This window comes from Tricharina praecox (assembly GCF_024521635.1).
Source record: "Tricharina praecox strain CBS 144465 chromosome Unknown BZA05scaffold_16, whole genome shotgun sequence".
Taxonomy (NCBI): Eukaryota; Fungi; Ascomycota; class Pezizomycetes; order Pezizales; family Pyronemataceae; genus Tricharina; species Tricharina praecox.
Window position 1 is genome coordinate 139,998 of NW_026250418.1, and position 21,913 is coordinate 161,910.

Below are 21,913 nucleotides of genomic sequence, written 5' to 3' on the forward strand. Positions count from 1 at the left end.
CTCCAGACCACGTTCAGATGATAACCATACAGACCATGCTCGGCCTCCCCCTCCCCCTCCCCCTCCCCGGTGTCTTTCGTATGTATGCTTCACCGACATACCACTACTCATACTACTATATAGTAGCCGTCGATTGTTCTAACCATCCTATCCTACCTATCGCAGGGAGGGCTACCTATGATATTTACGAGATTCCCTTTGACTCTGACCGTTGAAATTGACGCGACCTTCCGACCGTTTCGACGCCGGCCGGCCGGCCATCTTCGCTATGTACCTACACACATACGGAACGAAGAACAACGCTGCGATTCCATTGTGTACCTATTCCACCAGCGCTGCGACCCGAGTCCAAGCCAAACATTTGTTTCCTCTTCCACATGGAAGAAAAAGGTTTCTTTCCGCTGCTACTCTAGTTGCTTGGTATTGCACTCATCCGGGGAATCCCTACATCAGCCATCAGCCATACTTAGGAGCCGGCGCGGCGCGGCGCCCGCGGCAGAATAGATGACGAAGCAAGAGCGAGCGAGAGAGCGAGAGAGCGGGGTGAGTGGAGAGTGGGGCTGCGGGACTGCGAGTCTACGCGTGTGTGTGTGCCATGGACTCTAGCTAGATACCGTAGTAACCGTACTCCCGTTCATCCCCCCGTTCATCCCCCCGCCCTCGCCCGTTCATCTCCCCGTCTATCTAGAGTACTAGTATTCCGATCGATACACGGGCGGGATCAGGACTCGTGTCGCTCCCCTCCAGTTGAAGTTGTGCCGCAATGAAGAACCCCCCCTCCCCACAAGACGCCATGGCGGCCTTTGGGGTAACCAACTAGTGCGTATGCATCGGCAAAACATGTCGACGCCTTCCAATGGGCTGTCAGAGGTCGTGACTCGTGAACTGAGTAAACATCAGTTCAAAAAGAGAAGAGTGGCTGGCTGGATAAACATACCCTCCCCCCAGGAGAATCAAGTGTTCTTCTATTACGTTTTCCAAGCCTTGCCAGTATGTCGTCTACTCTACTCTTCGAATTCTTTTTTTTTTAAAAAAAAAAATTGGTGGTTGGACTGCCCCAGCGTCATGAACTCTCACCACCCTTTCGCCCTCCCATCATCCACGAAGGCCAAGTCACGATCGCGAAAATCCCCAACACCAAGAAACGCAACACCGAGCGAGCCCGCGCGGCGCCCGCCCGCCAAAACTGCCCGCCAAACCTGCCTGGACCACTGACCAGGTTCCAATGATCCGATCCTCCACCACGCTCCAGGCTTCAGACTCCAAGCTCCAAGCTCCAGACTCCAGGCCCCAAACTCCAGGCTCCTAGGGCTGCTGCTGCTGCTGCCCCGTTGCGAGATTGGGAAATAGAACTTACATAGAAGCACGACGAACTCGTCCCAGATACATCGTTAGTCGTGCCAAGTATTGAATAGTCGAATATGTTGTCGAATAGCGGGCACCCACAAAACGCGCCGTCAGGTTGGTTAGAACCTAGGGTGCATATATCATTCGTGGATGCGTACATACATACATCCGCTTTGGAAATCTTTGGAAATCGTGGTGTCTGGATCTAGATTCTAGATTGCCGTGACAGGAAGCGGTTGTATGTAAATATGTGTGTATGTATGTACCCCAATACTTTTCTCTCGGCCTATGTAGGCATATAGGCATACATATGGCAAAGGTTGGAACTGGGACTCTATGAGGAATTCCCATCGGATCTATATATCTAAATTCGTCGCTTCAGGTTCAGGATGATTTGGGACCATGATATGTAACTGGTATGCATATCTACATCCATAAAGGAACGCCCACCACCACTGCCACCACTGCCACAACCACCACTGCCTAGCTAAACCCGGTTAAATGCCGAGCACCCATTGGAATCCTTTTCCCACTTCCCACTTCCTCGGGTGTACTGGTAGGTATGTACATAGGCTGGTAGCCATAGGCGGGGAATCGGCTTCTCCGCGTTGGGGCTGATACCGACCCCACTTTCTTTCTTTCATTCTTGAGCGAGCGAGCCTCGAGGTCTGTCCACCAGTACATCGCTAGGTAGTTCAGCGGGGCGGAAAATTTATGAGCGAGCGAGGGAGAGCACTCTCGAGCACATGGCTGCTGCTGCTGATTGCCGGTTGTGTTTTGGGAGGAGGTGGGAGGATGGGCCCTGGGGGGGTTCGCACTTATGGAGAGTGTACACCGATATGACATTCCCAAAGTGGAGTGGTTGAATGAGTACTGCTGCTGCTGCGGCTGCGCCTCGGTCGGTCGGCCGTGGCCGTGGCGGCCGACAGATTGATCAGATCAACTGCTTCTTTTCCTATTCCTATTTCCTTTCCCATTCCCTTTTATATGATGCCCGTCGATACGGGCCTTTTCCTTCCCTTTTCATTTTCTTTTCCCTTTTCATTTTCATTTTCGTAGTGGCGGTGGTGGTGGGGGGAATTTATGTCCACAGAAAGATCAACCATCCGATTTTCCGATCTTTTCTGCTCGCGTGAGCGTGAGCGCCCGTGAGCGACCGTGTGGTGGGTTTGTCTGTTTGCCTACCGAGCTACTCCGCGTTCAGCAACGTTTGGGAGGTTGGTTCCGGGCTTCGGAAAATGAATTCAGCCGAGAACGCGGGGAAGCCGGAGGGGGGAGGGGAGGGGAGAGAGAGGAGGCAAGCTGGTGGATGGTGAATCACCCTGCCTGACCCAACTTTGTACAGACCTAACTAACTGCTAGGTACCTAGAGTAGAAGAGTAGAGTGCCTAGAGTACTGTATGTGCCTAGAGGATCAACCAGCCCAAATGTTCCGGCGATGGTTCACGATTCGCCCATATGATGGTGATGCTGAACTTGAAACCCGACCATGGCATCATACCGGCATAGAGTAAGGAAGGATGGATAGATAGATAGAAAACGCTCGTTCGTATGGTGCATTCATTATTGTCGAGTCAGGTGCGGGAGCGTCCGTTAGAGATACATGCTCTAGATGGCGCGGGGCGGGGGATGGGTGGATACATCAGTCTGTAGTTAAATACCTGTTGGATTAAACTCATCCACTCTATGCTACATACACAGGACAATTTGCTGTTTGTGTCTTCCGGGCTTCTCCGAGACCTGGCGCTGGCCCCCGGACGGCGACTTTGTTGCGTGTTTTGTGACCCGGGCAGGACACACGGCGTGGGTGGTCACCGTGCTCTACATACTCAGCTGTTGGTGGTGGTGGAGGTGTCGGTGGCTTGTGCTTTTCCTTTTCCTGTTCCCCTCGAGAGTCGAGAGTCGGAAGTCGATGTTCATAGGTTCATACGGAGATATGATACGCCCAGTTTCACGGGTCTGAACCGACCGAGCGGACGTCCGTGTCTTTTACCTTACCCTTGTTAGAGCAGTTGGAACTTAGGGGGCGTTGGTTACCCACGTCTCTCCCTCGGCATGTTGCTAATGTTGAAGAGGCGGGGAGAGGGGGGGCGGATTTACTTTTTTTGTGCAACTTGGGCTTGGACATGGCTGGCGAGAAGAGGAGTGAAGAGAATCATCCGTCGGTTCGCAACTGGAGCGCGGCCGAGCTCGTGTTTTTTCTTTCTTTCTGCTTTAGCAGCGGAGCCAGTGCCTCGTGGTGAGGATCATGTGCAGTGTGAGACTCACTCGCGAGGGTTGACCTGACGGATGTGCAGTCACCAGTGGTGCATGAGTTCGAACTTCGGGGCCGGGCGGGCCCATCGCGAGTCGCGACGGGCTGGAGACCTGGGTAACTAGCATACGGTAGCATACGGTAGCAGAGGTACATGAGATGATGACGCCTTCCCGGAGCGCGTTACGGCGGCGGCGGCGCGAATGGTCACTTTTTTCGTCGATTGGTTAGCGAGGGTTGCGAGTGATGTGTCTTCGTCTTCGTTCCACCTTTCTCTTTCTCGGAGCGGTGGCACGGCAAACGACGGTAACAGGTGTGTACATATGTCAGCATGTATGTGTGTTTGGCCTCGGTGATTGTTGCACCGGCTCCCCCCCCCGCCCCCGCCGGGCTGTACGTGCCCTTCGAATCCGTCGCTCGGAATGCCTACATACGAGGAGTCGTCGACGTCCTGCCCGGTACCTATGCTGCTATGCCTACCGCACATACCGTACATACTTCCGACTCTGCTCCCAACTATCGCCTCGGCCAAGAGGGATCTCTGATGCTGCCCACGAAATGCGCTGGAATACGGTAACAAATGCGCGAAATTGCGAGCCACGCCAGATTTCATGGCGGGCTGTTGCTCTACTCGCCTTGACTACTTCCTATGCGGTTGGGTGGGTTCTTCGAGACTGGCCGGTATGTGCCTACCTGTGTTCGCTGTGCATCTCGATTCATGCCGGGACCGACCCCAACTTTTCACCCCAGACGGTTTGTTCCCCACCTTTCCTTGGTCTTCGCTCTACTCTACTCTACCTGACACAGGAGGCTTGGGTTTTCCCGAATTCTGGGGAAATGGGAGTTCTCGATTTCTCCGTGCATGTGCCACGGTAGAGTGCCGCCTTTGTCTGTCTCGCTGGCCATGGCTGGCTGACGGCCGGCCGTTCTTTCGTCGGACTGGCCAGTGTCACCTTTGGGACAGAGACGGAAAACCGTTGAACTTTTTCCAATGTGCTTGGACGGGCTGCTGGTGACCCACCAGGCGAACCAAACCCTCCCCTAACCATGCCAAAAATTCCCGCTCGCTCGCTCGCTCCGACGTTTTTCCTGCCCAAGCGTCCCCTTTTATTCCGGTTCTGGGGAGAGGGGGGTGGGAAGGGGGGCAGGCAGACAGGCTAGCGAGCAAATCATCAAACGCCCACATCGCCGCTCTCTCTCTCTCTCTCTCTTTGGCTGCGGAATGCCTCCCCCCGTGTCTCTCTTTCCTTTTCCTCCGATTATGTCTGTGACTTACACAACCCATATGGGCAAAAGAGTGCCGTATGTACCGTAGTCATATGTAAAACACACACACCCGAGAATCCCCAAGACGTGCCTGCCCTGCCAATTCTCCTGTCCGCTAAACGAAAGCCCCTGCCCCGCACGTAACCAACCTGAACTTGGAGCAGAACCCACGGTGGGTGGGTTTAACTTATGCCGGAGAAAACGTGCGACCCGGCGAAAGACAGCTCGCTCCTCCAAGTGCGTGACCCACCCGATCACCGCTATTACCTACTCACAACCTCGCTCCTGCTCCTGCTCCTCCTTGTTCTCCCCCCTAGGGGCTCACCCCGTCCGTCCTTCTGCGCTTCCGCATCTCTGGCCTGCCATATTGCGGTTTCGTGTTTGTTTTCCTTCGATCCCGCCCGCTGCCGCTGCTGCTGCTCCTTGGCTCCTCCATCACACTCTATTCACCTCCGTCCTAGCACATCGTCTTTCGAAAACCAAACTGAGCGGGTGAGGACGTCCGTCGTCTGTCGTCTGTCGTCTGTCGTCTGTCATCTGTCGTCTGTCTGTCAGTCAACGCTGTCCGGGACAGTAGTATCTCCTCTCCTCGGAGACCTCGCTCCACACACCACTCGCGCATTTCCCTCCACACCCAAGCGGCTTGCACCCTTCTCCTCTGCTCGAATAATATCCCGCCTACTCACCCCCAACATCTCATCATTCCAACCGCGACCACTGGTCACGCATCGCCGAACTCTGGCCTCACGTCGTCCCATCTCGCCAGCATCGCTTTCTGCCCTCACGACCTTGCCCACCTTGCCCACCTTGCCCACCTTGCCCACCCGCCGCCCCGTATCCGTCCATTTCCCCCCAATAGACCCTAACCGTCGCTCACAGCCGAACACCGGCTGCGTGCTCTCCCGCCCACCCCCCCGAAGCAAGTCACCTCCAGCCTTCTTTCATCATCGGGGGACACACACACATACAGCCGTAGATATACATAGACTTGTTTTCTTTGATTATCCGGTGTCTCTCTTTCTCTTGCGCCCCAGTTCTCTGGATCCCGCACCCCCGGTGCTTCCTCCTCTCGTTAACTTTAGGCGCACGTCCCCCCCCCCCTCACCCCCGTCGCCGTCGTGTGTCTTTTTGCCGCAGTAACAGTAAGGAGGGCCCAGATCCACCGCATCTCGGCACCCCGGATTTTCTCCATTTTCGCGGCGCCATCCACGCCCGCCCCCCGTACTTTAATCCTCGTCCTCCCCAACAACATTGAGGCGTGCGTCGCGCACACACTCTCTCACACACACTCTCATACACACACATCGGGCCACGACAGCGACGATAAACTGCAAGGGAATGGATTTAAAGCCCAGCAGGAGCTCATAAATTCATTTTTTGCCCGGAAATATTATGGCGGCGGAGGTTGCTGCTAGTCCTTCACAGGCTCCAACCGGCGGAGGTAATGTTGGAGGTGTTGTCTCCGGTGTTGTTGGTGTCGCAGGTCTCTCCTCGGGGCCCAAGAGCCCATTTCGATTCAATTCGCCGACTTCCTCTTCCATCGCACACGCCTCGCCGCCGCAGAAATACCAGACCCAGTCCAACTCGCAGTACAAATCCACCACCTCGCCCAACGACGACGCCTCAAGTTCGTCGTCCTTCTTTTCCCACCGTCAACAACGTCTGTCGCCTTCCAGCCTGGGCTCCGCTCTATCACCGGCACAAGACAGATCTATCCCCCGGGGCCTACCTCCGATGATGACGGGGACACCGCCGGCAGTCGGCGGAGGAGCAGGAGGAGGTGGCGGCGCGGGAGCGGGAGCCATGGATCTGCGGCTACCTTTGTCGCCTGGGTCCATCGCAATGGCCCTGAACGACAATCAGGATGCTCTGTCCGGGGATCTGACGGCACCTCGAAAGCGGTCAAAAGTCTCTCGGGCATGCGACGAATGTCGGAGGAAGAAGGTCGGTTCCGCCTGGGATTCCATCGCCTGTCCACTCCTGTTGCGGCAGCTATTGTTGTCAGCCGAAGAGCAGCATCTGCAATTCGATCAGTGCGCAGTGGCTCTTGGGCTTTCGGGCTCTCTTTGCGTGTATCGGTTGTTGTCGGGCTAACATTTTACGATGTCACTGCAGATTCGCTGTGATGCATCCTCCGAGTCTGGGATTGAACAGTGCTCCAGCTGCAAGCGGGTTGGCTCAAAATGCTCCTTCAGCAGAGTACCCATGAAACGAGGCCCCAGTAAAGGGTAATTAATTAATTTACTTATAATCTCTGTGTTTATTTCCCCCCCCCCGATTCTTATTTTCCCCGCCGGTTTACAGGGTATTATTTCTCCTTGGCTAGGTTGGTCGTCCCCGTCCAACCGGTCTTTGGAGGAACTGGCCCTCCCTCCCGTCCGTCCCCCCGTCCCCTCACTTCGTTTACTGCGGTCGTGTCTGGTCAGTGAATGCAAAGCGCGCTGGACAGGGTTATTCCTGTTCTGTTCCAGTTTCAATTATCAATATCGAGCCTTCTCCTCGACGCAGCATCAGTACAGCTGACACTCTGTTCTCACATAGATACATCAAGGAGTTGGCGGACAGGCTAAACACACTGGAGAACTCAATATCTACTGGTAGTGAACTTCATTCGTATGGCCTGCCGGGAGAAAGCGAGCATAGTCCGGGCCCGTCGGATTCCACCTCGCCTCCTCCTGCTGCGGCGATGGCAGGCGGGGCACTTCAACCGAGACCTTCTAGAAAGCGAACGTTGTCGTCATCAAGCGAGTTTCAGCAGGGAGTTCATTTACAACCACTATCGCAGACAAGTTCGGCGGGTTCCAGGCAGGAGAGGCTTCCTTCGATTGATTCCTTTCATCCGGCGACTCAGCATCAGCACCAACAGCGCAGTCAGTTGTTGCAGCACGAGTCGCAAAGGCAATTGCCACAGCCATTGCATCCCCGGGCGTCACAGGCCTCGGATATTGGTAGGCTTCAGCCACAACAATATCCACCCACATCAATCTCAACGGATGGCACCAGGCAGAATTATTGGAAAGGACCTTTCCAGGACCGTAGGGCCAGCCTTAGTTTCCCGTATGACATGGACTCGCAAAGGCCTTCGGCCAGCAGTCCGATGACACCGGAAGTAAAAACTTTTGAATGGGACGAGGATTCAATAGACCAGTAAGCAACTCGTCACACCGTTTCCCCCGTCACAAGACATTTTGTTCGGGTGGGGGTAAAGGCGAAACGTCTAACGTGGCTTGTCGTACAGGTACTACAGTCTTATTCATCCAACATTCCCATTGCTCCCCCATTCCAAGCCTCGGCTGCGACAGAGGCTAGCTGCAGCCTCAATCACCGTCAGAGAGGCGTTATTAGAGGCATTATATGCGGCTGTCCGTTCGAACCCGTCATACCCTCCCCAAGCCGGCTCACCGTCGGCGAATCCCAGGCGAGCATGCGAGCTATGTGTGGCTTCACAGTTCGAGAGCCAAGATCCCCGGGCCTCCGTATCAAGTAACCTATTGTTCCTGCAGACTCTGATCTTAATGGCTCTTGAAGCCGACAACCATGGCCCTGCCACGATGCGGGGACAACACGGTGGACCGCCTAGAGCGGCGTGGGTCGGCAGTGCTGTTGGCCTGGCTTACTCATTGAAGTTGCACCACAATCGGGTAGGAGAGAGGTTCGCACATGGCGACCCAGATTCGGACGAAAAGCTTGGACGAAGGGCATGGTGGGTTCTGGTCGTATTGGATCGCTGGCACGCCATCAGTACTTCGAGTCCACTCTTCATACCTGACTCGAACGTTGTGTTATTGCCAGAAGACCAAATGCTGATCGGCTTAACGCCGTTCCATCTCGTCCGTAAGTACCTTGGCGGTATCGCTACTGCACTTGCTGACTGCCGCCAGGCCTATCGTGTATTCTTGGCCATCTGGCGGAAGCATTCACAACTGCTGATGAGATTGTTTCGGCGGCTTCACTGAACCCCTACATCTGTCGACTCCTACGCGGTGAATTGGAACGGTTCCGGGAGAGCGTCGAGGTTGTCTGGGGCTCGCTGTCCCTGCTACACGTGGCATACTACCACGTTAAGCTGTTGACATTGCGCCACAATTCGTCGTCGGAACCTCGCCAACTACTCGAGCCCGCGCTACGGATGGCGACAATGCTTGACCATTCGTCGATGCCGATCACGCCGCTCAACCACCATTTTGCGGCACTAGCACTGATCACCCTAGTCGACCTTGCCGAGATCGATGAGACGCGGGAGGCGGCATGGAGGGGCATCCAGCAGCTGGATGAGGCGCTGAAGAAGCGGAGAGGATTGGCTACCCGGGAGGATAGTGTTGGATGGGATCGTGCCATCAAGGACCTCATTCACACACGGGTGGAGAGCAGATACACGAACCTTGGGCCCGGGACGCCACACGGTACAGGGAGCCTGCAACACTTGGCTGAGCTCGCAATCGGAGATCAGAGTCCGGCTGGATACAACAGTGGATACGCACATAGGAAGCACAGGTTGGACGCAGGGAAGCTGCAGAAGTATGGGTATCTTGGGAGTATCCTGTTGTAAGATGTTGGGTGCGTTTGGCTTAGGGCTGGGGTATGCTTTTTGCGGCGTTGGTTCGTGGTGTCTGTCTGTCTGGTTCTTGTGCGTCCTCTAAAGATGATGTTTTATTTTTGTTGCTTTTTGTTCCTGTATTTTTTGCTATTATGCTTGTTTCTTTTTTGCTTTCTCTCACTTTTTATTGCCTCTATGCTTGTCTGTTTAGCTTGGGAAGCGTTGATCGGACACAGGGACTTTTCGGATGTTTTATGGGGGTTATTTTCTTGTGCTCATGGTGCGGGGTTTTTTCTATTATTGTTCTTGTGCTTTTCTTGGGGGGAAATGGGGAAACGACAGACAGTTGGTCGTATCTGTATAAACGTCTTTTTTTTTTCTGCCCAGGTTTTTTTTGTTGGTAGTCTTTATTTTGAGGCCTTTTTTTTTCTTTCTCTTTTCTTTTCTTCATCTCAACATGTGTACTGTAGCTTTACCGCCTTCATCATCTTTCTTCTTCTTCTATTCAGCATACTTTTTTTTGTCTTTCGGCTTTCCCAAGCTCTCTTCTTCTTTCGCCTTTCTTCTTTCTTCTATAACATACTATCATACCATACCTACTACCTATTCTACGGGGAACATCCTGCCTCCCACCAACCTCCTTTTACAGTTGTTTCGCCTCATCCTGCTGCTGCTGGATGATCAGTGATGACCCCTAGGATTGCTATTTTTTCTTCGTGATGTGCCCGTCGACGGTCGTGCCGTGCATTGCATTGGTGAAGCTGGATACTTACCTTACTTCCTTAGGTACTATACTCAGAGTACCTATGGATTGCCGGTGTGAACGTATATGCCGGAGGTTTTGCCGGGATGGGGAGGCGGGGGGGGGGGGCTCGGATGGATGGATGGTGGATGGATGGATGGAGAAGTAGGTATGGAACAATGGCCGGTGGCGGCTGGGACGGACTATGGATAGTACTCGTACATACCTCTTGACCGACGAAGTTCTACATACTCGTACTGACTGGCTTTGATAGGAGAATACAAAGTATCTGTGCGTGTGTTTGTGTGTTTGTGTATGTGTGTGTGTTTGTGTATGTTTATAGAGGGGAGGTTGGGGATATGTACGAGCCGAGTATCTGCGGCCTGCGGCCAGCAGGGGGGGCCTTTTTCCTATTCTTTTTTTTTCTTCATTGTTTCCAAGCATGATATGTTCCGAGGGCGCCCGCGAAAAAAAAAAGACATCTGATCCGACAGGCGCTCGCCCGCTCGCTCGCTTGCTAGTGGAACTGGTAGAACGTAGACACTGGAAGGTCGAGACGCTGACGGGGGGACGCGGGAGCAAGTTGTGGGGAAGGAGAGGAAGTTGTGGGGAAGTTGTAGCCTATGCTAGTAGCCTAGGTCCCAGGTGGGAATGTGGGGAAGCCTACTCTAGTACTCTACTCTATGTAGGACCTATATACTCCGTGCGTGGCTTACTCCACTAGCCTCCACTTCGCTTTGGCTTGCACCACTTACTCGTATGGTGGAATACCTACCTGTGGTGGTTGTGGTGGTGGTTGTGCTTGTGTGCGCTACCAAGTAAGTACCAAGTACCCATCTACATGACTCCCTCGGCCCGCGGCGGCGGCGGGGAATGGATGGATAGACGGATGGATGGATGGGCGGATGGGCCGGCCTTGGACTGTAGTGCACGGTCTCTGCTAGTACTCCCTCCACTGCACTCCACTGCACTGCACTGAACAGTCCACTGCGCCGTCCACTGCGCCGTCCACTGCGCCGTCCACTGCACCGCGGCACCACAGCACCACTGTTTCGAAGCATGTGGGGTTGCTGCTGATGATGACTGGCATATGAAAGCAATCCAAAATCCCAACCAAACCTGCAAGGCGGCGCCGTGGTGGATGAATGTTTTTCCTGAATCCTGCTTGCTTGCGAGGTTTATCCCAGTCACATGTAAGGTGGGAATCGGCTCATATGGAGGAAAGAGCGAGGCACTCGGCGGGGATGGGGATCAAGACTCGAAAGCGGCGGGTCCGGGTCCGCAAGGCAGCTGGTGCTTGTGTGATCACCATGGCTTCCTTCCGAGGGTGGTGGTGATGTTAGCGGCGGACTATTACGCGTGCAGATGGTTTGTAGAGTGAAGAGAACTTAGGGAAGGCCGGCGGCGGCGGCGGGGTCAGGTCGGTTGGGACAAAGGCTCATATATACTGAATGGTGGGCTGTAGCCTGCAGCCTGCGGGAAGGAGATTGTGAATGCTCATGAGATGGTGGAGGGGAAGATGTCAGCGGATATTTCAACGCTTATGCATAATTACTTTGTGCGCGAATGTGCGAATGTTGCATCATAGTAGGCTACTCTGGGGGGTCGTTGGGTGTGTTTCTATCTGTTCATCAGGCTCGACGAGAACAGCACTTGTATGCTCATATGAATGTGGAAAGCTTTGAGGACTCCAGAACGTTGTTTGAACCTTTTGGGTCAGGGTAAGTACTTGGTAGGACCTGTGACATCGATAGAGTACGGTACAGCCGGCCCACAGTCTGCTGGTGCTCCTGAATGGGTTTACTGGAGGCGTCGGTATATATACCAGGTATGATGTAGCCACTCAGAGATGCCCTGTATGTAAGCTGTTGTCTGCAAGCGGGGACTGGTATGCTCAGTTCCCGTCTCGTTGCATACATAGGACCACAACCGCTCTCGTCTGCCAAGCGACAGGTAAGTACATATAATCTCCCGAATTCGCATCTCCATCTATCACCCGTGATGGGGGCTTACGTAGCACTCGGTTGCGCGAGACATCCTCCCGGCGCGACGGTGCGGATGATCCGGGACGTTCCGGTGCGCGGGCCCGACCAGCCGACATTAACTGGTTAGCCTGGCGCGACTATCCAGCCACCCTGCCACCAACCGTCGAGCGCGTGAAGCGCCCATCGCTCGGCGCCCATCGCCCATCGCCCATCCCAATCTCCCTACAAACTTCACACATACATACGGTCGAGTACCTACAGCATTGCGTCGTCATCCGTGACGAATATTCACGTTACAGGAAAATCATTCTGCCGTCCCCGGCTCGCGCCGAAGAGAGTGCGGATAAACCATTATCCGGTGACCCGTGCGTGCGTGCGTGCGAGTGATGAGACTCCGTATCTAGCGGCATGTCGTTAGCTAGCTCAATCGGTACATACATGGAGCGTGAGGCGAGCGTGTGCCTTCCATGGGCGTATATGGGGATCTGGAGGCTGCGCGGGCTGTGGGTTTCGCTTTAATTGGGATTGGGAGTTGTGACGTCGCTTGGGATTTTGGGATTTTGGTCAGGACGCTGGGGCGGGGATGGGGCTGGGTTGGTCGCGGTGACCTTGCGCTCTCGACTCATGGAGGAATCGGTAGAGACGGCTGCCAGTGAAGTTGCAGCCGGTAGTTCTATACCTACCTTACCTTAAGTTGTTCGCTTGGGTAGGTCGGTATGTAGCGGGTTGGAAGTCTTCGTCTGTTGGGTGGATAGCTCCTCTTCAGGTGCATTTCCATGGTCAGGTGCGGGTTAATGATCGGCTCCTGTTGGGCATGAGTGTGTACTCTTGGTGCGGATACAGCGTGGATTTACGTAGGTATGTCGATGTGATATCAACGACAATACTTGATGCCATTTGTGATGTGTCGAACAAAACCACTGGTAGACCTAGTCTTGATGGAATAGAAGAGGGGAGTTTTAGGTTGGCTATTGTATGTGGTCAGGTTTAGAAGTTTATTTGGAAAGTTGGGAAAATAGTACCTACCCGGTCGACGGGTCTTTCGGCTTCCTTGACGATCAGCCATCACTTCCCGCCTCATCGGTCTGACAGGTTCAATAGGGGAAGGCGGAAGAAACATGAATGGGAAGTGGTAGCGCTCAGGTAGGTTAACGGCAAGTGGGCTTGTGAGGGGTCATTGCAGCTGAGACTGTGGTTGCCGTCAGCAGCCATTCATTCACGGTATCGCACTCGCCTACCACTTACTCTACACACCTACATTATTCTCATCTGACCCAACCCGTATTCACCACGGCTGTATGCGACAATAATTGATGTTCTCTCTCTCCCCCACTCAGCCCATAGGTATGTGAGATGATCTATGCATACTTCCAACCGTTCGTCAATCATTCGGCCAAGCCACAGTTGAGCCACCAGCCACAGAATGAGGGACGTCCCACCACGTGATTCTCGAGGCACATTACCCCATTACCCCGGAGTTTTGCCTAGCGGGGATACGCTCCAGTTACCTTCCTTCGCAACACCAGAGAACCACTCAGACCCTACTCTAACCTTCTCCCTCTTTGCGTTTGCGCCGCCTCGTCATTCATCGTCGAAGATCCTATCGCCCACTCCAGTATCGTGACGCGATTGTCCTACCACCTCTCCATTCCCGTGCTCGAGACTTTGCTTTTTCGCCCAATCCTCCTAGCCTGGCTGCCACCTGCTGCACAACCACCTGCCACCACCAAGACTGAGACCCCGCAGCTTTGCGAATCACACACGACCGCCATAGAATTCCTACGTAGTCGATTAGCTAACGATGGTGGGTCGCATCCCATCGAGTCCATTGAATGAATACGAGAGATAGCGGCTGAACCTCAGTCGTACAGTTCGTCCTACCGCCTCCTCCCTCCAGGTGAGAAGCTCCGCGCGCGCAATCACTCGTACATGTTCTCCCACCTCCTCGATCTAGCCCTGACGATGCTGCCGAATAGATATCCGAACGGCGTCCCCTATGGCGGCATCGGCGGCGCCCCGATCCCGATCATAGAGACGAACAATACCATCAAGAACCCCACCGGACCGGAGTACCAGTTCTCGGTCGGCGAAGGTCGGTAATGCGTTGCGCTATCGGTGTCGGTGTCGGTGTCGGTGTCTAGTATCGCTCCCGTGCTGACTGCGTGTGTGTTGTTTCCGCGTGTCTAGGCACCTATGTTCTGAAGGAAGACATCCACCTCGCGACCCCTCCACCGCACCCGTCCGAAGCCCCGATTACGAACCCGAACCCGCTCAGCACCGCGCCTCTCCCCATCGCTGCCGGAACCAGGGTCTCTCTGGTGCAGATCAAATCCCGCGACACAAAGGTCAATAATATATACCGAAATCCCACGATCGCGAACAGCCGCGACACACAGGATGGGGTCGAATCGAGCGTATCAGCGGAAACCGACGAGGAGTCGTCCACGGGTAGGGGCGGGTCGGGTTCGTCTGTTACCAGGAGCTCGGATATGGCGCACATACCGGAGAAGTTTGGAAACGGCAACGCGTCGCTTTCGGCGGCGACCGGGAAGAACGTAAAGAAGAAGCCCAAGAACAACATCGCCAAGAGCAACTCGTCGTTCGTCTCTAGGATCATACCGCACGAGCACATGGCAAAGAGGATGCTCGAGAGGAGCTCGGAGGATCTGATGGCTTTCGCCAACATCAACAGAGCATTCAACTGGCTCGATATGGACTCGGCCATCAAGGTTTTTCACTTCCCCGCTGGGCGCCCGTCACTCTGACCGAGGCTCATGTGTTTCTTTGCTACAGCAAGAACCCTTATCCAAGATTCTCTTTACGAAAGCTCACCCGATCTGTCACGACGTCAACATGGCGACTCGCAGCGTGAATCAGATCGACGTCATCATTGGGTTTTCCACTGGAGATATCATCTGGTTTGATCCCATCTCCAACAAATACGCCCGTATCAACAAAAACGTAACTTCCCCTCTCCATCGTGTTGGTCTTATACACTTTCTGCACCGCAGGGGGTCAAAAAAATAGATTTGTTGCAGGGAGATAAAGCCATCGATCGAGCTAATTCTCTTCCGGTCACCAACCTCGTAGGGCACGATAAACTCGCATGCAGTCACCGAAATCAAGTGGTTGCCGGGGTCAGAAAATTTGTTCCTGGCTGCCCACAACGACGGTAGCTTGGTCGTCTACGATCGAGAGAAAGAAGACGCGCCATTTATGCCCGAGGATGTTTCGGATAGCAATGCATACGCGAACGGGGCATCTCCAGCCAGCTTTATGGGCTTCTTCGGGGTGAGAAAGTCGGTCAAGTCAACGAACCAGAAGACAAACCCGTTGTGCTACTGGTCGGTAGCCAAGGGGCCCATAACGGCTTTTGCATTCTCCCCGGACTGTGAGCATCTGGCAGTTGTTTCAGAGGACGAGAGCCTGCGAGTTCTCAACTTCGTCAAAGAAAAGTGGGTCGTCTTCCATCCCGTAACTAGTGGAACGGAGTTTTTCTTATCGGCACAGGTTGTTGGACGTTTACTGCAGCTACTATGGCGGCCTAATGTGCGTGTGCTGGTCTCCCGACGGGCGATACATCGTGGCCGGCGGGCAGGACGACCTGGTCTCGATATGGTCATTCGCTGAGCGACGAATCGTTGCACGAGGAGAGGGGCACCACTCGTGGGTGTCGGGCGTCGCTTTCGATCCCTGGCGCTGTGATGACCGCACGTATCGGTTCGGCAGCGTAGGCAACGACTGCAGGCTGCTGCTGTGGGATTTCAGCGTCGGGATGTTACACAAACCCAAAGCGGTACGGCCCGCCTGTCGATTTTTTTCCTGCCGCCGAAGAGCGCGCGCGCTGGAGGCGCTAGTTTGCTGACGCTGACCGTCTAACCCTCGCAGGCCGTGGCGCAGCACCACCGCGGTAGCATGTCGAGCTCGCCCACGTACGCACCTGCCGGAATGACGGGGCGAGTGCGCGGCGAGAGCCAGTCGTTGCGGCTGAGATCAAACTCCAACATCGCAGCTTCGGTGCTGGACGAAATCGACAGACCAACAGTGCACGGCGTAGATGCACGCGCCCAAACGGCAGTTCTGCCGCCCATCATGGTGCGTCATCCTTCCTTATCTCTGTGTTCTAGAAGCAAAAGGGGAATCCCTTCGCGTAAGGCTAGACTGACTGACGTCTATTTTCAGTCCAAGGTTATCGATGCGTGCCCGTTGAGCCAGTTAATTTTCCGCGAGGAGGCGATCATAACGACGTGTGTCGATGGTGAGCGCCACCTTTTCTTGTCCTTTCCTTGCTTGGCGTCTTCTTCTTCCTCCCCCTCTTGTTGTTTCCGTGTGGGTCTGCAAAATTGCTTTGCTTGTGGCGACCTACCGTATATCCCACGTGTGTGTGGACCAGGGCCAAGGCTAGCACGCGATATTGAGTCATCATGACCTTTTCTTTCTCCGACGACATCTCTTTTTTTTTTTTTTTTTTTTTGCCTGTTGAGATTTTCGCGGGCCGAGACTGACAGGGATGCGCCGATCAACAGGACATTTGAAAACCTGGAACCGACCGCCGCAGGTACTTGACAAGGATCGGACGGGCAGCGATGTTACGCTCTCGGCTGAGGGGGGGAGTTGATGGATATCATGTGGTGCCGCACCGTGGCATAGGTGGATTGTTTAGTTTGTCCGACGGTGGGTTGTTTAGTTTGTTTGTTTGGATGGATGGGCTCGGACTGGGCGGTTTGAAGAAAACATTGGGCTGGCTGTCTATTGCTTTTACTCTGCTTTTACTCTGCTTTTTCGTCTGTGTTGGCGATGTTGTTGTGGATTTGTTTGATGCGTTTGATGCGTTTGATGTGAAAGCACTATTTGTCACTCCGATAGGTACCGGTACCGCTTCGGAGTCCGGAGCGGAGTGGAGTGCGTTGCTGTTTCTGGCTCTGGCTCTGGCTCTGGCTCTGGCTCTGGCTCTGGCTCTGGCTCGGGGTTGGAGGCGATGCCCGTGTGCTAAGTGCTAAGGGGCCGGCCGGCCACGATGAAGCGATGAAGCGAGGAGAGAGGGGTTTTCTTCCCTTCTCTTTTTTTTTTCTTTTCCTTTTTTTTCTTCTTCTTTCTTTCCATACTTCAGTAGTAGTAGTAGTAGTAGTAGTAGTAGTAGTAGTAGTAGTAGTAGTAGTAATAGTAGTAGCAGCAGCTCTCGAGCCTCTCGTTTCAGCCAGGGCTTCCTTCCATCAGATGTATGAAGAATCCGCTCATCGCCGGCCAGAGGCCGCAAGAAAAGAAAAGCTCTCATACATTCACGCCCAGCCATCCCTATATAATTTTTTTCCGTTTCGCTTGCCCTGCGCTGGGATGGGTTGGGCTCGGCAGGCTGGGCCGATGAGGTGAGGCAAATTCTAGAAGCTGGAAGCCTTACTTCAACGGTCGGATAAACTTTTTTCCTTAGCGCTGGCGCGTGCGGTGTGGGACTGTGGGAGTGGACCCTTGCGTGCGTTCTGCTTCTTCAGCTGGAACAGCACGTTGGCTGTCTGTCTCGGTGTCGACGGAGACACCCACATCGCTGCTGAAAAGACGGGACTACATACACGCTGGACATGTATGTAAGGTAAGAGTATGTACTTGGGTACTCAGGTATGTAGAGTACCTAGGTTGTGAGTACTGTAGTGAGCATCTAGACACTGAGGAATTTAGCCGGAGCGGCGAGACGAAGCGGGGGGACACTGGACACTGGAAACTGGATGGCGGCCTGACAGGTGCCCAACTTCCCAAGTACTCTACATGCATGCCTCAGCACTTACTCCTTACCTGCATCGTATGTACTGTCGTAGTATGAATGTACGGGTTGGCCGAGGGAGACAGTGGCAGAGGCAGTGGGCACGGCAGTACCTACTCCACGGTTGAGTGCTCGAGTACGTAGAGTACCCTCGCAGCTGTCTTCATTCATGTACCCTGGGTACTCTACCGTCCTCTACTATATCTACCATCTACCGTCCTCTACTCTATCATACATATACACACTCTATTCCATCCTCCGGTGTCATGCCAGAGAACCAGAGATGTCATGCCAGATATGATTGCCATGGTGCGACGGCGATGGTGGTCTGCTATTCTACCTCCCCAAAGCACTTTGTCGGGCGAGCGTCGAAGCGCGCAGCGGCGAGCTCACTGCCGGAGTCGGATGGTACTCACCCCACCACCGAGACGAGGAGGAGGGCCTGGAGGAGGAGTGGAGGAGGGGTACCGTAGGTATGAGTAGGTGGGTGTAGGTAGGAGATGCCGATTACGGACGCACTCGCACACACGTGTGTTTTGCCGGTAGGTCCCGGTTGTACCGTCCGACGTGGGGGGGACTGCGTGCGAGGTGGGGGACTGCGTGCGAGGTGGGGGACTGCGTGCAACTTCCAGGGTGGGAGAGCTGGGTGAGGGGCTGCAGACTGTAGAGAGGGAGGTATGTAGGGAGTGTGGTCAGCGCACGGGCATGAAACGGCTCGTAGATGGGCGTGCAGGCGGGAGCGAAGGGAGAGTGGCTTTGGAGGCGTCGCTGCGGACCTGTGGTAGATACATGGAGTGTGTACTGGGGCTCAGGCTCAGGCTGCCTGCGACGTGCGTGGCTCCGCACGGAAGCAGGAGGGAGGATGCGGTCGAGTATGTGCCAAGTACACACTGTACACACTGCCGCCGGGGAAGGCGAGGGGATCTGGCGACGATTGCAGGAACTGAATGCGACTGGCCTTGGCTCTCCCCTCGCATCGTGGCTGGCCGGATTCCGTGCTCGCGACTCACGATACCAGTGTCCCGAGCCCCACGTTCCAACATCGTCCACGAGCTTGGACGAGCACGATATCGCTATCTGCAGGCTACACACCACAAGTTGCACGGTCGTGTTTCCAAAACCGGCTTATCCGTCCCATGTGAACTTGTGAAGCACGACATGGCTACCGAGAGTCGAGACGCAGACACCAACAACGCCCCTGGCAAGCACGGGCTGGGCCGAGGAGAGCGACCGACCACTGGCCATCGGCGTCCCCTTCTCGTGTCGTCGTGAGTCGTGTCCTATCGGCAGAGCTCCCGCTATCTTTTCTGCCTTCGAGAGCCGGCCTTGCTCTACTGAGATGTATCTACCTGGTTGGTCCGGTGCTCTCTGTCTCTCTGCCTCTCGCCTAGGATCTGCCACCAGCAGCACCGCCAGGGCAGAGGCAGGCAGGCGGGCAGGGCAGGCAAGGCTCGTTTTTCTTTCTAGAACTCCGAGCGAATTCCCGCCCATACATATCCGTACATAATTCCTCAGGAGTGGCTGCCTTCAAACTGCGAGTACTTCACCACCGCGCTCTCTCGCTCTTTTGCTCTTCTACCCTCCCCTTTCTCCTCCGCCAGAACCTTCTTCTCTCGTCCAGACAGATATATATCCTGCGAAAACACCCTCGAACGGCGACTTTGCTGCATCCCTCCGCCCCACGCCCCCTCCCAACCCAACCCCCCCACGCCACACCTCAGGAACCTACACAGCAGCTACCAGTTAGCACCACCCCACCGAAATCTTCCGATTGCGTCACACAAGCACTGCCAACGAACCGACGACACCGAGTACACAGGCGTACATACACATAGGACTGATCGCGACGCCGCAATACATCCATAGCCCGCGCTCGACATTTTGGGAGTCACCACCCACAACCAGCACGGAATCAGCGAAACAAACCCCCCCCCCCCAAAAAAAAAAAAAAAAAAACCATAACCAGCACAAAACGATGCCGTTCATACAGCGCGGCCCGACACACGACATACCGTTCATCGAGATTCGGTATGCATGCGCGCGCGCGCGCGGAGAAAAGAAGTGGTTGCTTGGATGGAGGCTGACGGAATCGCAGGTTGGACGAAGACGTGGTGGTGTTCCGCGGTCTTGCCGAGGAGAGTAATGGCGCCATGCTCAAGGGACTCGTCGCCCTGTGCATTCGCGACTCGGTTGCGATCCGAGGGATATCGCTGGTGCTGCAGGGTGTGAGGAGGTTACAGTGAGTATTTCTGATTGCGGTGGTGGTGGTGCTGGTGATGGTGCTGGTGGTGCTGGTCGCTGCGCGGGGAACAGGGCTAACACGGTTTTTGGTAGTTGGAGTGAGAGGCAACCGCCGCCCGTCGCTGGCCTCATGTCGAATCCGTCGCGGACGATAAAACACGAGGAGGTCTTTTACGAGAAGAAGTGGAACTTCCTGGAGAGCAACGGACACACGAACTTCACCGTCATGCCCGGCAACTACGAGTATCCGTTTCAGCTGCCTCTTGCGGGCGAGCTGCCCGAGAGTGTCGAGGGACTGGGGAGCACGCATGTCGTCTACAGACTCAAGGCGAGGATCTCGAGGGGAAAGTTTAGTCACGATATCACGGCGAAGAAGGTATGTTTCTCTCTCGGGGACGAGCGCGAGCGTGTGGGCGCCGAGGCTGACCAGCGCGCAGCATCTGAGGATCATTCGCACCCTCGGACCGAACTCGCTGGAGCTCACCCAGACCATGTCGGTCGAGAACCTGTGGCCGGAGAAGGTCCAGTACTCGATCAGCATACCCAGCAAAGCCGTCGTCTTTGGCACGTGCATACCGGTCGATATCGTGCTGGTGCCGCTGCTGAAGGGACTCACCATCGGCAAGGTGGTCTGCGCGCTCAAGGAAATCCACACTCTCACATGTGCGCCGAAAACGAGTCAGAAGGTCGACACGCGCCACATCGTCACCCAAACCTTCGACTCGGGAGCGATGGAGGAGGACAGCGAGGAGGAGCTCGGCAAGTGGGTCATGCACGACCGCATAGTGCTGCCAAAGAGCCTGAACGCCTGCGTGCAGGATTGCGAGGTGCCGTCGATCAAGATTAGACACAAGTGAGTATCCTAGTTCCGCGGATCGGGAGGACCGGACTGACATGTGAGTAGGCTCAAGTTCACAATACAGCTGCACAACCCCGACGGGCACATGTCAGAGCTGCGCGCCTCGCTGCCGGTCATGCTGTTCATCTCGCCCAATTACCTCATGGACGACACGAACCGGATTCCGTCGGATGCGCCGGAGACGAGCACGGACACGCTGGCCAACGCCCCCCCTCGCTACGACGAACACTACCTCGACCGCCTGTATGAGAACGTGCGGCACGATTCCTTCGACACGCCGCTCCCATCCGGCGCCAACACACCCATGCCGCTCTCGCGCAACCCGTCCTCCGACAACCTCGGCTCCCTGGTCGGCGGACACGTGGAGCCGATCCGGCTCCCGGACGCCTCCTCGCGCCGGTGGACAGTAGGCAGCAGCGCCAGCGATCGCGGCCCCCCCTCAGACGCGGACACCTCCACGCCGCAGTCCCGCACGCCCACGCCGCCCCTCCTCGCCCCCCCGGCGATGGAGGACCTCTCCCGCGTCCCCAGCTACACCACCGCCGTGCGCACGGGAACCAGGAACCTCTGCACCGAGTCCACCCTGCCGCTCTATGACCAGTGCGATGCCACCCCCCACGCTATGAGCGTTCGCAGCGCTCCCGCTAGCCCGCAGAACTCCCCGCCGGGGATGGGTCACATGTTCTCGTCCCGCCCGAGAATGATGGCGAGGAATACTACTGGCGATTTGAGCAGTACCAGCGCCGGTGGCATCCAGAGACGCAGCCATAGTAGTCATCATCTACATAGTCTGGGGAATCTGCTCGAGGGGCTGAGGGGGTAGGCGTTTTATTTCATTTCTTTGTTTCTTGATTATTTTCGTTTCTTGATTATTTTCGTTTCTTGATTATTTTCGTTTCTTGATTATTTTCGTTTCTTGATTATTTT

The 21,913-nt window shown here is 55.1% G+C and overlaps 6 protein-coding genes across 6 annotated transcripts; all 6 read left to right on the forward strand.

Annotated features, from left to right (window-relative positions):
* Positions 1-4,805: 4,805 nt before the first annotated feature.
* Positions 4,806-6,159, forward strand: BZA05DRAFT_74835 (uncharacterized protein). Its single transcript, XM_051488596.1, has one exon. It carries the CDS (start codon positions 5,057-5,059, stop codon positions 6,005-6,007), a length of 951 nt encoding a protein of 316 aa, XP_051338363.1. The 5' UTR covers positions 4,806-5,056; the 3' UTR covers positions 6,008-6,159.
* BZA05DRAFT_74841 (uncharacterized protein) lies at positions 5,997-7,095 on the forward strand. The gene has a single exon (XM_051488597.1). It carries the CDS (start codon positions 6,260-6,262, stop codon positions 6,959-6,961), a length of 702 nt encoding a protein of 233 aa, XP_051338364.1. The 5' UTR covers positions 5,997-6,259; the 3' UTR covers positions 6,962-7,095.
* An 869-nt stretch (positions 7,096-7,964) lies between these two features.
* BZA05DRAFT_426042 (uncharacterized protein) lies at positions 7,965-9,416 on the forward strand (the record flags this gene model as incomplete). The annotated part of the gene is made up of 3 exons (XM_051485988.1): positions 7,965-8,014; positions 8,106-8,701; positions 8,749-9,416. 3 exons carry the CDS (start codon positions 7,965-7,967, stop codon positions 9,414-9,416), a joined length of 1,314 nt encoding a protein of 437 aa, XP_051338365.1.
* BZA05DRAFT_74830 (uncharacterized protein) lies at positions 9,364-10,128 on the forward strand. The gene has a single exon (XM_051488595.1). The coding sequence runs from the start codon at positions 9,510-9,512 to the stop codon at positions 10,083-10,085; it is 576 nt and encodes a 191-aa protein (XP_051338366.1). The 5' UTR covers positions 9,364-9,509; the 3' UTR covers positions 10,086-10,128.
* Positions 10,129-13,572: 3,444 nt separating this feature from the next.
* BZA05DRAFT_401271 (WD40-repeat-containing domain protein) lies at positions 13,573-17,096 on the forward strand. The gene is made up of 10 exons (XM_051483975.1): positions 13,573-13,935; positions 14,003-14,028; positions 14,108-14,223; positions 14,319-14,860; positions 14,925-15,092; positions 15,222-15,586; positions 15,642-15,927; positions 16,020-16,226; positions 16,314-16,389; positions 16,658-17,096. The coding sequence occupies exons 1-10, from the start codon at positions 13,933-13,935 to the stop codon at positions 16,747-16,749; spliced, it is 1,881 nt and encodes a 626-aa protein (XP_051338367.1). The 5' UTR covers positions 13,573-13,932; the 3' UTR covers positions 16,750-17,096.
* A 2,765-nt stretch (positions 17,097-19,861) lies between these two features.
* On the forward strand, positions 19,862-21,809 carry BZA05DRAFT_339212 (uncharacterized protein; the record flags this gene model as incomplete). Its single annotated transcript, XM_051480923.1, has 5 exons — positions 19,862-19,914; positions 19,982-20,125; positions 20,221-20,503; positions 20,565-20,980; positions 21,032-21,809. The coding sequence occupies 5 exons, from the start codon at positions 19,862-19,864 to the stop codon at positions 21,807-21,809; spliced, it is 1,674 nt and encodes a 557-aa protein (XP_051338368.1).
* Between the last annotated feature and the right edge of the window lie 104 nt (positions 21,810-21,913).